The 10,695-nt window shown below is 73.2% G+C and overlaps 1 protein-coding gene across 7 annotated transcripts in view; it reads left to right on the top strand.

Annotated features, from left to right (window-relative positions):
- The first annotated feature begins 6 nt into the window (after positions 1–6).
- Positions 7–10,695, top strand: part of PLEC (plectin) — a 32,112-nt gene continuing 21,423 nt past the window's right edge. Inside the window, exons 1-8 of one of the 7 annotated variants that reach the window (XM_035317308.1) lie at positions 7–103; positions 5,907–5,968; positions 6,959–6,973; positions 7,384–7,473; positions 7,823–7,858; positions 9,176–9,253; positions 9,366–9,458; positions 9,644–9,810. In XM_035317308.1, the coding sequence (XP_035173199.1) occupies positions 25–103; positions 5,907–5,968; positions 6,959–6,973; positions 7,384–7,473; positions 7,823–7,858; positions 9,176–9,253; positions 9,366–9,458; positions 9,644–9,810 (620 nt within the window). In that variant the 5' untranslated portion in view covers positions 7–24. Of the gene's footprint in view, positions 104–3,643; positions 3,816–5,906; positions 5,969–6,958; positions 6,974–7,383; positions 7,474–7,822; positions 7,859–9,175; positions 9,254–9,365; positions 9,459–9,643; positions 9,811–10,695 lie in introns of those variants that run through there. The other 6 variants (XM_035317305.1, XM_035317311.1, XM_035317306.1 and 3 more) reach the window with 6 other exon arrangements.

Raw genomic sequence — 10,695 nt, 5'->3', positions numbered from 1 at the left:
GGAGCCGGCGGCAGGAGCGCGGCGATGGCGGGCTCCGAGTGGCTGCGCGGCGGCTCCGAGCCCGAGAGGAAGCGGTACCTGAGCGCACAGCTCTGCTGCGCCGGTGCGTCGGGGCGGGACGGGACGGGACGGGACAGAACCGGCAGTGCCGAGCCGTGCTGGGCCGGGGAGCGAGGCGGGGACGGGACGGGACGGGACGGGACGGGGCCGCGAAGCGCCGGGACAGCGCTGTCGGGGCCGAGCCGAACCGTTCCGGGCGCGCTGCTGCTGGGAGCTGCGCCGTGCCCGGGGGTGCCCGGCGCCGGGGGCTGCTGCGGGGCCGCGCCATGCCCGGGGCCGTGCCGGGGGGGGCCGAGCCGAGCCGGGCCGTACCGTGCCGGGGAGCGCTGCCGTGCGGCGGCGGGGCCGGGGATGGTGGCGCAGAGCCTGCTCCGGGCAGGGAAGGGTTAATGGGGCGTCGGCTACCCGTTAAGCCCCTCCCCCTCCCGAGCCCCGCCCCCGCCGAGCCAGGTTGGGCGGGGCCGGGGCCGGGGAACACCCGCGCGTGTCCGTGTCAGCGCGTCCCCGCGTGTCCGCGCCCCACGGGTGTGCCCGCGCACCCCTTTACGGCCCGGGCGCTAGTGGCCGCCCCCACGGCACCGCCGGGACCCGCGCCCCCCCCCCCGCCCTCCCCGACTCCCCTCGGCCCTCCCGCAGCCGCCCCACGCGTGTCACCGTGGGGTCCGTGGTGCTCCGAGCCTCGCCGCGGGGCAGCCCGGCCGCTCCGCGTGGGCGCACGGGGCCGGGGGAGCCACGCGTGGAGCCCCCCGCCGGCCGGCTCCAGCCCCGGTGCTGTGGGAGGGGCGCGGGCACGGGCATGGGGCTGGGGGCCGGGTGCCCTCGGTGTGTCTGTGGGCGGTGAGGTGTGGTGGGTCCCGATGGGCCGGCCCGGCCGGTGCAGTGCCCACGGGGACCCGTGGCCCACGGCGTAGGCAGGGAGCGGCTCGGCGCTGGTGAAGCCGGGCTGGCAGCTCCCGGTGCTGGGAGCCCTCCCTGTCCCCGGGGCTGCTCCGGGGCTCTTCAGATCTTCAAAGCACCACCGCAGCCACGCCACCGCCACCGTGCACCGTCCCACGCCACCCTCGGGCCTGCCCACGGGCCGTGAGCTGCCTCTTACGCCACCCTGCCCGACGCTGTGCTCACCCCCGGGGCACGGGGCTGCAGGGCTGTCACCAGCTGGGGACGCTCAGCGGTGGCACTGGGGCCGCGGGGACCTGATGGTGGCCGCTGTGCGACCGAGCAAGGCCCACGGGAGCGCCCAGTGCTTCACCGTGGGAAGCGGGGGAGCCGGCGCTGCCTCCCGGCCCCGGGGCCGTGATGGTAGCCTGGATCTGGCCCTCGCCAGCAGCCTGTGCCGCGCGTTTCGCTCCGCCACCGCACGGTGCCCAGGCTCCGGCGTTGCGCTGGAGCGGGGCCAAGGCTGGGATCGGTGCCGAGGCACCCGTCTGTGCTGCAGCCCAGGCGCTCACCTCTCCGGCAGGGAGAGCTCTCAGCTGCGCCGCGGTGGCCGGATCCTTCCATGTGGGCGCTGTCTGTGCCCTGGCCCCGTGGTGCCGGTGCTGGGCGTGGGTACAGGTGGAGCAAAACAGAGCCGCCCGTGTGGCCCCACCCGGAGGCACAGGCGCCCCTTGCCCCCCTGCCCCGGGTGCCCCGTGTCAACCCCTGCCGAGGCACGGTTGCCCCCTGTGCCCGTCCCATCCGTGGCAGCCAGCGCCGCGGTGCCGCGTGCGGATGAGCTGTGGCTCAGGTATGTCCCTGCCCTCTGACGCGCGTTAGCGTCAGCCGCGCTCCCGCAGCTGTAGCTCGCCGCTCCAGATGTGTTGTTGGCGGAAAATCTGCGCCTTCGGAGCCTGCTGCCGCCCGCATTCCTCAGCGCCTGGCCCTGGCCCCAGCCCAGCAGGCGGTGCTGGGCCGGGAGAGCGGCCGGCGCTGGGAGCGGGGCGGCTCCTTCCCGGCAGCGGGCAGCCAGAGCCGCGGCCCCACGCCTGCCTGTGCCGGAGCCAGCCTGGTGGGCACTGCCCGTGGAGCCAAGAGCAAGGCACAGGGTGCTGTGCGCCGGCCTCTGTGTCCCTCGGACCCCACGTAGGGGTCGGGCCGTGTCCTGGCACCAGCGGCGGGGCCAGGCTGGTCGGCGCCACTGCTGGCGCTGTGTGGGTGCCAGCCTCTGCGCGGGGCTGCGCCGCGCCGGCGCTGCCTTTCTTTTGCTGCCCTTTCTCATGCTGCCCTCGTTCCTGCCAGCAGCCTGCGTGCAGGGTGCCGTGGGCAGGGTCAGAGCAGCTGGGGGTCCCCTGGGGGACACGCGTGGTGAGGCGGGTTACGAGGTCCCACGTGAGCAGGGATGCTCCCTGGTGCCAGGGATGGGGTTCCTCCGGGTGCCCCCTGGCAGCACCGCCCGTGCCCCCCATCCCTTGCGAGCACCCCGTGGGTGCCCCTGGGGCAGGGGGGCAGTGGGGTGAGGCCCCAGGGGCTGAGCAGAGCCGGGTGCTGTGCTGGCGGCAGGCGCGGGGCCGGCGGCTGCCCGCCCTGGCTGTGCCAGACGCGGCGCAGGAGCGCCTGGAATGCGTTGCCGGGAGCGCTGGCTCCAGCCCCACGCTGGCTCCAGCCCCACGCGCTGCCTGGGGTGGAGGAGCCCAGCTCCTGCGCCTGGATGGGCATGGGGACAGTGGCTCTCAGTCCCCAGGCAGGGGGGTCCTGAGCCCCCTGAGTGTGGGGAGCGTGGGTCCTGCAGCTGTGGGGCACAGGGCTGGCGGTCCTGAGCCTCGTGGTCTTGTGAACCTCAGGGTCCTGGACTCCAGGGTATGGGGTCCCGTGAGTCCTGTAGCTCTGGGGGTCCTGAGGACCCTGGGCATATGGATTTGGTGGTCCTGAGCCTTGCAAACCTGGCAGTCCTGTTATCCCTGGTTGTGGGTGCACAGGGTCCCAAATCCCCTGGCCTAGGGAACCAAGTGGTGCCGAGGTCCCTGAGGACAGGGTCCGGAGGAGGCTCAGGGGCTCTGGGACTCCTGGGCTTGGGAGCCTGGGGGTCCTGAGCCTCCTGGGCTTGCACACCTGGGGTCTTGTAGTCCCTGGATGTGGGTCCTATGGGGCCTGAAGCTCTGGGGTGTGGGGCTGGGAGGCCCCAAGGCTCCTCCTCTTGTGAACCTGGGGGGTTCCAAGCGCTTTGTGCTTGCAGTCCTGGGGGTCCTCAGCCTGCGGGGTCCCATAGGTCCCGCAACTCCAGGGCCGGGGGGGGGGGGGGGGCCTGAGGACCCTGGGTTTGCAGACCCGGGGGTCCTGAGCCCCCAGAGCGTGGGGTCCCACGGGTTCCGCAGCTCCGGGGAGGGGGCTGGGGGTCCCGACCCGCCGGGTTCACAGACCCGGCCGTGCCGAGGCGCGGGGGTCCCGGGGCTCTGCTCCCCCCGCCCGGGGAGGGGTCTCCCGGGGTCTCTGCCCGCAGCCCCCGGCCGCGCCCCGATCGCGTGGCGTGGGGAGGAAAGGGCGAGGAGGGGCCGGCGGCTTCCTGGGGGGGGGTGAGCCCCACGCCCCATTCCCCGCCCCACGGCTCCGCACCTCGGCCGGGAGGGGCCGGGCCGGGGAGGGGTTTGCAGCCCGGGCAGCGCCGAGCCGAGCCGCGCCGAGCCGAGCGGGGAGAGCGCAGCGAGCGCAGCGCCGAGCCACCATGTCCCGGCAGCGCGCCTGGGGCCGCGAGGGGGAGGAGGGTCTCGCCGCGGGCCAGAGGAGCACCTCGGAGGACAACCTCTACCTGGCCGTGCTGCGCGCCTCCGAGGGCAAGAAAGGTAGCGGGGGGCGCGGGGGCTGCTCCCGCTCGGACGGCCCGGCCGGCGGCGGGGGGGTGGGGGGCTTGATGCAGCCCCCACCAGGGAAGAGCCTGCGCTGGGGGGTGTCCCCCGGTTGGGCAAGGGGGAGACCCCACGCTGGGGCGGTGTCCCTTGGTTAGGGTATGGGGAGACCCCCAGTCTGGGGTGGTGTCCCCTGGTTGGGCTTTGGGACAGACCCCATACTGAGGAGGTGCCACTTGGTTAGGGTATGGGACAGACCCCATGCTGGGGCGGTGTCCCCTGTTTGAGCTATGGGACAGACCCCATACTGGGGCGGTGCCTCTTGGTTAGGGTAAGGGACAGACCCCATACTGAACTGGTGTCCCTTGGTTAGGGTAAGGGACAGACCCCACGCTGGGGCGGTGTCCCTTGTTTGGGCTATGGGGCAGACCTCCCTGCTGGCCCATTGTCCTGTGGGGCAGTGCCGTGGGGCCAGAGCTAGCCCGCGGGACCGGGCCCTGCAGTGCCCTGCAGCCGGGGCGCCGTCCCCAGTCCCACGCCGGCGCCAGTCCCCATCCCTGCTGTGTCAGCGCGGGGCGCAGGCGCTGCCCGCGGCGGCAGCGAGCGCTTCCTCCCACACCCTGCCCGTCCTGCCCGCGGCCGCCCCGCCCCGGCTGCCTGCGCGTGGTGGCGGTCCCCATCCAGGGGCACAGCGGGCTGCCGGGGCTGTTTGGGTGCTGGTCGTGCCAGCGCTGAGCACAGGAGCGCTCCCCATGGCGCGCATGTACCCGCCTGGGAGTGGGTGCCCGCCACACTTCCTTCCTCCCTGCGCGCTTGTGCCACTCCCTGCGCTCGCTCCCCTGCACGGCCCGTCCCCATGCATCGCCCTGGCCTCGTGCTGCGTGCCCAGGCCCCGAGGACGAGCTGCCTGTGGGGCTCGTGCCACCAGGGTCTTGTGGGGTTGGGGTGCCCGGTGTCTCCGGCGCGGAGGGCTGGGTGCTGCGCTGGCAGCGGGGCGCCGCGTGGGCAGATCCCGGCACGCTGCGGCGGGGCGAGACGTGGCACGCGCCACCCTGATCCCGATGGCTCGCTGCAGCGTGGGCAGGAGGGGGCCAGCAGCATTGCCCCCTATGTGCCATTAAACCCTCCTTGTCCCGGTGCTGGGACCAGCACCGGCCATCCTGGGCTCTGCTGTGATGCTGGGAGCGACTGGGGTGAGGCGGGTGAAGTGTCCCTAACGGGGACGCATGGGGTGGGTGCTCATTAGTGGAGATAAGTGGCCTGGGCGCTCATCAGCAGGGGTAACAATGCAGGCCCTCGTCAGCAGGGGCAGGAAGGGCACAGGGTGGGGCCCGCGGGGCTGCCTGGCTCCGGGCAGTGCCGGCTCGTGGTGCCCGGCCGGGTGCGTCAGCCCCGTCCCCGTAATTACAGGGCAGAGGGGCAGGGAGTGCCCGGTGAGTCAGAGCCCCGCGGGCAGGGACACCCCTCGCGGCTGGGAGCAGGGGCACCCCCGGCTGCCTCCGCCCTGGGGTGTCCGGGCTCCGTGGGGCAGGCCCCGGGGGGCTCCCGCTCCTGGAACCGGTCCCTGCGCGCACCCCACGGGGACCACCAGCCCCGGGCTGCCCCTCGCCACGCAGCACCGCTCCCCACGCGCCTGCAGCCTGGGCTGCGCCTGGGCGCTGGGGCTGTGCGGGTGCCCCGCGGGCTCGTCCCCACGCAGTATGTGCAGCACCTGGAGCCCTGTTGGTGCAGCTGTCAGCGGGCTCGGCCCCGTCCCGCTGGCCGTCTCTCGGGGCGCACGGGCGGTGCTCGGGGCCGTGCCCCGCGGTCCCGTCTGCAGCCAGCAGCCGCGGGGCCGCGGGCAGGGCGGGCGCAGCCTCTCCCTGTGGTGCTGCTGCGGCGGTGCTCGACGTGCAGGGGCTGATTCACGTTAACTGTCTCCTTCCCGTTGCGTGCCGGCTGACTCACCGTGGTTCCCCATCGCGGTTGGCTCATCGCTTCCTGCTGCCAATGCATCCTGCAGGGTGGGGGGGGGCCCTGCCAGGGCCCCCCGGGGCTTCCCCCGCTCCTTCCGCTGCCTGCTCAGCTCTGCCTTCTCTCCTCTTGCAGATGAGCGAGATCGGGTCCAGAAGAAAACCTTCACGAAATGGGTCAACAAGCACCTCATCAAGGTACGGGCGCGCGCCTCTTCCTGCAGACGGCTCAGCCCCGGGCAGGCTCCGCCAGCCGTGGTGCCCCGGGCACAGGAGCGTGGGCTCCGAGACTCACGGAGCGGTTTGGTTGGAAGGGCCCTTCCCCACCACCCAGCTCCAGCCCCCCGACGTGGGCAGGGCCCCCTCCCACCAGGCCGGGTCGCTCAAAGCCCCGGCCGGCCTGGCCTTGCGCACGGCTGCGGGAAGTGTCGCGGCAGCAGCGGTGCGTGGCGGGACGTGGGCAGTGCCACAGCAGCAGCCGGTGCTTGGCCCCTTCAGGCACAGCACCGAGCTCCTTGGGGCGCCGCCTGCGCTGCCTCTCCCCTCCCCTGGCCCCGCCGGCAGCCGGTGCCATCACGGCTGTGCCACCCCCTCCCAGATGGGGCTGGGGGCCATGCCCTGGCTTGGGGCGATCGAGGACCTTCCCCGGGGCTTCGATGCAGCAGGTTTGGGGGCTCTGCTGGGCTCGGGGTCTTTGGGGGTGGTGCGGGCTTGTGGCCTTTGCTGCCTGCCAGCCTCCTGAACTGGCTCCAGGATGCCCATCCCGGCAGCACTGGCTTGTCCCCACAGGGGCTGGCTCCGTCCTGGAGGGGCTTTACGTCCCCGGGTGCTGCTGCCTGCCACGGTCCTGCCCTGTCCTCCCGTCCCCCACAATTTCCCTCTCCCCCGTGCCGCCCACACCACGTTCCTGCCAAAGCCAGCCAGGGCCCTGCGAGCGTGCCGGTACCCGTCCCTGCTGCGCCGCGGGCAGAGCCCGTGTCAGCGCCTGGCACACGCCGAGACGTCTCCCCCGGCCCCCGCGCGCCGACGTGTCCCCGCGTGCCGGCGGCCCGGCCCTGCGGCGCCGAGTGCCGTGCCGTGGGCTGGGCACCTCGGGGTGACCCTGCGCCCCCGGTCTCCAGCCTGTCTCCTCTCCGCCTGCCTCTCCTAACTTCTCTCTTTTCTCTCTGGCTCTCCTCCTTGCGGCAGCACTGGCGAGCAGAGGTAGGTGCGCTCCCTCTCCGGGCACGGGCTGCCCCTCTCCACACTCCTTTCTTTTCTCACTGCTTCCTTCACCCGCACCGGGGCCGATGGCCCCGTGGCCACGAGCACGGTGGGCGGTGGGGCCACGTGCATGAAGGAGCCTGCACCCAACCCATCTGGCCCTTGGTCCCTGGGGCGCAGGAAGGGAGCTGCCCTCTGCGTGTGCTTGGGGGGGTGTGGGGGGACGCGGGGCCGGGGTCTGGTCCTGCTGTTGGGCACCAGGCAGGACGTGTGCGAGCACCTTGCGGCCGAGGGGTGCGGGTTTCCCCCTGCTGCTGCCGTGCCAGGGCCCATCGGAGCGGGGCTGGAGCGGCGAGTGGCAGCTGGAGCTGCGCATGGCGTCGCGGTAACGCTGCCTCCCATCCCTGCAGGCGCAGCGCCACGTCAACGACCTCTACGAGGACCTGCGGGATGGACACAACCTCATCTCGCTGCTGGAGGTGCTCTCGGGGGACACACTGGTAGGTGCCGCGCCACCGGGCCGGGCGTTGGCCTGCCGGGACCCCCGGCTGCCCCGTCCCCGCTTCCTGCACCCACCTCCAGCCCTGCTTGGCCTCCCCCCTGCTTTGGTCCCGGCGCGGGAGTTGCCCGGCACCGGAGAGGGGTCGACCTGGGGCTGGCAACGGCCTCTCCGCCCCGAGGCCCCGTCCCCGCTGCCCCTCTGCCGCGCCGTGACCTCTCTAACACATTAACGTTTCTTTGCTTTGGTGAACTCTGCTCCTCTGTACTGGTCTCCTGTTTGCTGATCTGACCCTGACCTTCTCCCCTCTGGCCTTTGCCTCCTTTCTTTGCACTGCTCTTGCTGGGTAGCCGAGGGAGCGCGACGTGATCAGGAACTTGCGGTTGGTGAGTGGTTCTGCCGTTTGCTCTCCGCATGGCCCAGCGCGGCATGCGCCCGGGAGCTGCCCCGGCACAGCCACCCCGTCCTGCCCCATCCCGGGCTCACCGCAGGCGAGGCGGCTCCACGCGCTCGGGGCTGCGCGCCCGGGGAGGGCGGCGCACGGGCCGGCCGTTGTGGCCAGGGAGGAGAGCCGGGCAGTGCAGGACGGGGCGAGCTGCGAGGGGCCCTCCCGGCCCTCGTGGCTGCGGAGGCACCGGGGCACCCGCAGCAGGGCAGAGATGGCAGCTCCCTGCTGGTGTCCTGCAGCCGGTGGGCCCGGGGGGGCAGAAAAACCCCGTGGTTCGTTGCTGAGCTGCAGCGTGGCGGGGCCGGGGGCTCCTGGCACCTTCTGCAGCCGGGGTCAGGGAAAGCCGCCGCCTTTAGGGCGAAGAGGGCCAGGCACGAGGCGTGCCAGGGGAGCTGCCCGCAGGATCCTGAGTGGGGATCCCCGCAGAGCCGGGGAGATCCTGTGGGGGGGGATGTCCTAGCGTGGCAGTGCCTGCTCCCTGCCACAAGCGTGACAGAGAGCTCCCTGGTGCCACCAGCACGGCCCCGCCGTGGGGAACCGGCAGTGGCAGGATGGGCAGAGGGGGCCGCGCCGTGCCACGGGGCCGGCGGTGCTGCACGGCCGAGGAAGCGCAGGCACAGCCGGCGGGAGGCTGCCCGCGCCTGCCATTGTTGGGTCCAGCAGCGCTTCCTCCCGGTGGGACGAGGGGAGGATGTCCGGGCTCGCTCCTTCCTGCGCAGGTGTTGCCTGGTGGCAGCGCGGGGCGCGGTGGTGATGCCCTGAGCCACGGGGAGCGCGCGGCCGCGGCTCTGGGGGTCAGCTCCCTGCAGCCTTGGGGCGCACGGAGCCTGTGCTCCCCCCTGTCCTGCCGCTGCTGCGCCGGTGGCTCCCATGTTTTGGGCAGGAGGGCTGGTGCCCGAGGTGGGGACGTGGGGATGGAGATAGGGATGGGCCTCCGTGCAGGGGGTGCCATGGGGAGCAGGAATGCCGTGCGGGCACGCAGCACTCATCCGGTGTTGGGCTCCCCTTTCCCCGCAGCCCACGGCCCTGGGTGCTGCCCGTGCTCAGGCTGGGCCGGCCCCAGGGCTGGGGGCAGCTTCCAGCTTCCTGCCCGCCGAGCAGGGGCTGGCGCCTCGTGGCGCGACGCGGGGACAAAGTGCGGAGGGTGTGTGGCGTTGGCATGCGCAGCTCCGGGAGGGGCCGGCTGTCTGGGGGGGGCTGCAGGGCCACTCCCCGGGGGGGCTGCAGCTCAGATGCCTGCTCTCTCTCCCTGCAGCCCCGGGAGAAGGGCCGGATGCGCTTCCACAAGCTGCAGAACGTGCAGATCGCCCTCAACTACCTGAAGCATCGCCAGGTGAGGGGGACACCGGGCACACGAGGGGTGTGGGGGGGCCCGCTGGGACCCCCGCTGCGGGGCTGCGGCGCGGCCCCTGCCCCCTGCAACTCGCCCGCCTCGCTCTCGGCAGGTGAAGCTGGTCAACATCCGCAACGATGACATCGCCGACGGCAACCCCAAGCTGACGCTGGGCCTCATCTGGACTATCATCCTCCACTTCCAGGTGGGGCACGTGGTGCCGGGGCTCGGCGGCACCTCCAGGACGGGGGGCAGCCGGGGGGCAGCCCCACGGCGCCGGCTGCACCCGCTGCTGGTGGTGCTGGTGGTGGAGGAGTGAGTGCTGCCGTGCGCGGTGCAGCGCAGGATGGGGCCCGTGGCTCGCCAAGCGTAACGGCCACGTCTCTGCAGATCTCGGACATCCAGGTGACGGGGCAGTCGGAGGACATGACGGCCAAGGAGAAGCTGCTGCTCTGGTCCCAGCGCATGGTGGAGGACTACCAGGGCTTGCGCTGCGACAACTTCACCACCAGCTGGCGGGACGGGCGCCTCTTCAACGCCATCATCCACCGGCACAAGTAGGTCCCCTGGAGCGGGGCAGGGACCTGGCCGTCCCCAGGCCTGGCAGGGGTGCAGCCCCGTGCTCGCTGCGGCGTGCCAGGGCAGCACACGGGGGTATCGGGGCGGCCTGATGCCATGCCCACCAGCTGTGGGGCTCCCCGTTCCCGTGGCACGGAGGTTCTCTGGTCGCACAGCCGTACCCTGCCTTTGCTCCTGCCCGGTGCAGAGCCGTGCAGAGGCTCCGTGTCCCTGCCATGGGGAGCAGCAGGCGCTGGGGTGCTGTAGCACCGGCAGGATTTGGCTGCTTGCACCGGCCCGCAGGGCTGAGCCATGCGCAGGGCAGGCACGTGCTCGCTGGCACCATCGCTCCAGGGCTACGTCGGCACGAGCTCCCGACAAGCCCCGACCCATCGGCCTGCACCGGCAGCGCCGTGGCGCAGGGAGCCGCGCAGCCTCGCCACCTTCCCACGCTCCCACCAGCCGCACGGGCGGGTGGTGCTGAGCCCCCGGCCGCGGCACCGTGCCTGCGCAGCGTGCCGGGGCGCGGGGCGGGCAGGCCCCCGCCGGCCCTGCCAGGGCCGCGCGCCTTTGGGGCACACAAGTACGTGCCGGTGTGCCGCGCCCGCGCGGGGTGGGGAGGAGGCGCCCGCGCCGAGCCGAGCTGTGCCGTGCCGCACCACACTCCGTCCCGAGCCGCCGCCGCGGCAGGAGCTCAGCGGGGCTCGGTGCCGGCATGGAGCGCAGCGGGCGGCATCGCGCCAGGAAGCAGCCGCGGCGCCGTGGCGCAGGGAGCTCGGCGCGGGCGCTGCCGGGGGCCGAGGACGGGGTGGTGCTGGTCTGTGAAGATGTTCCTGCCGCCACCGAGTGCCTGCAGGCCGCCAGTGTCAGCGGCTACATCTACT

This window comes from Oxyura jamaicensis, chromosome 2 (genome assembly GCF_011077185.1).
Source record: "Oxyura jamaicensis isolate SHBP4307 breed ruddy duck chromosome 2, BPBGC_Ojam_1.0, whole genome shotgun sequence".
NCBI lineage: Eukaryota > Metazoa > Chordata > Aves > Anseriformes > Anatidae > Oxyura > Oxyura jamaicensis.
This window is presented reverse-complemented; position numbering and strand designations above follow the sequence as displayed.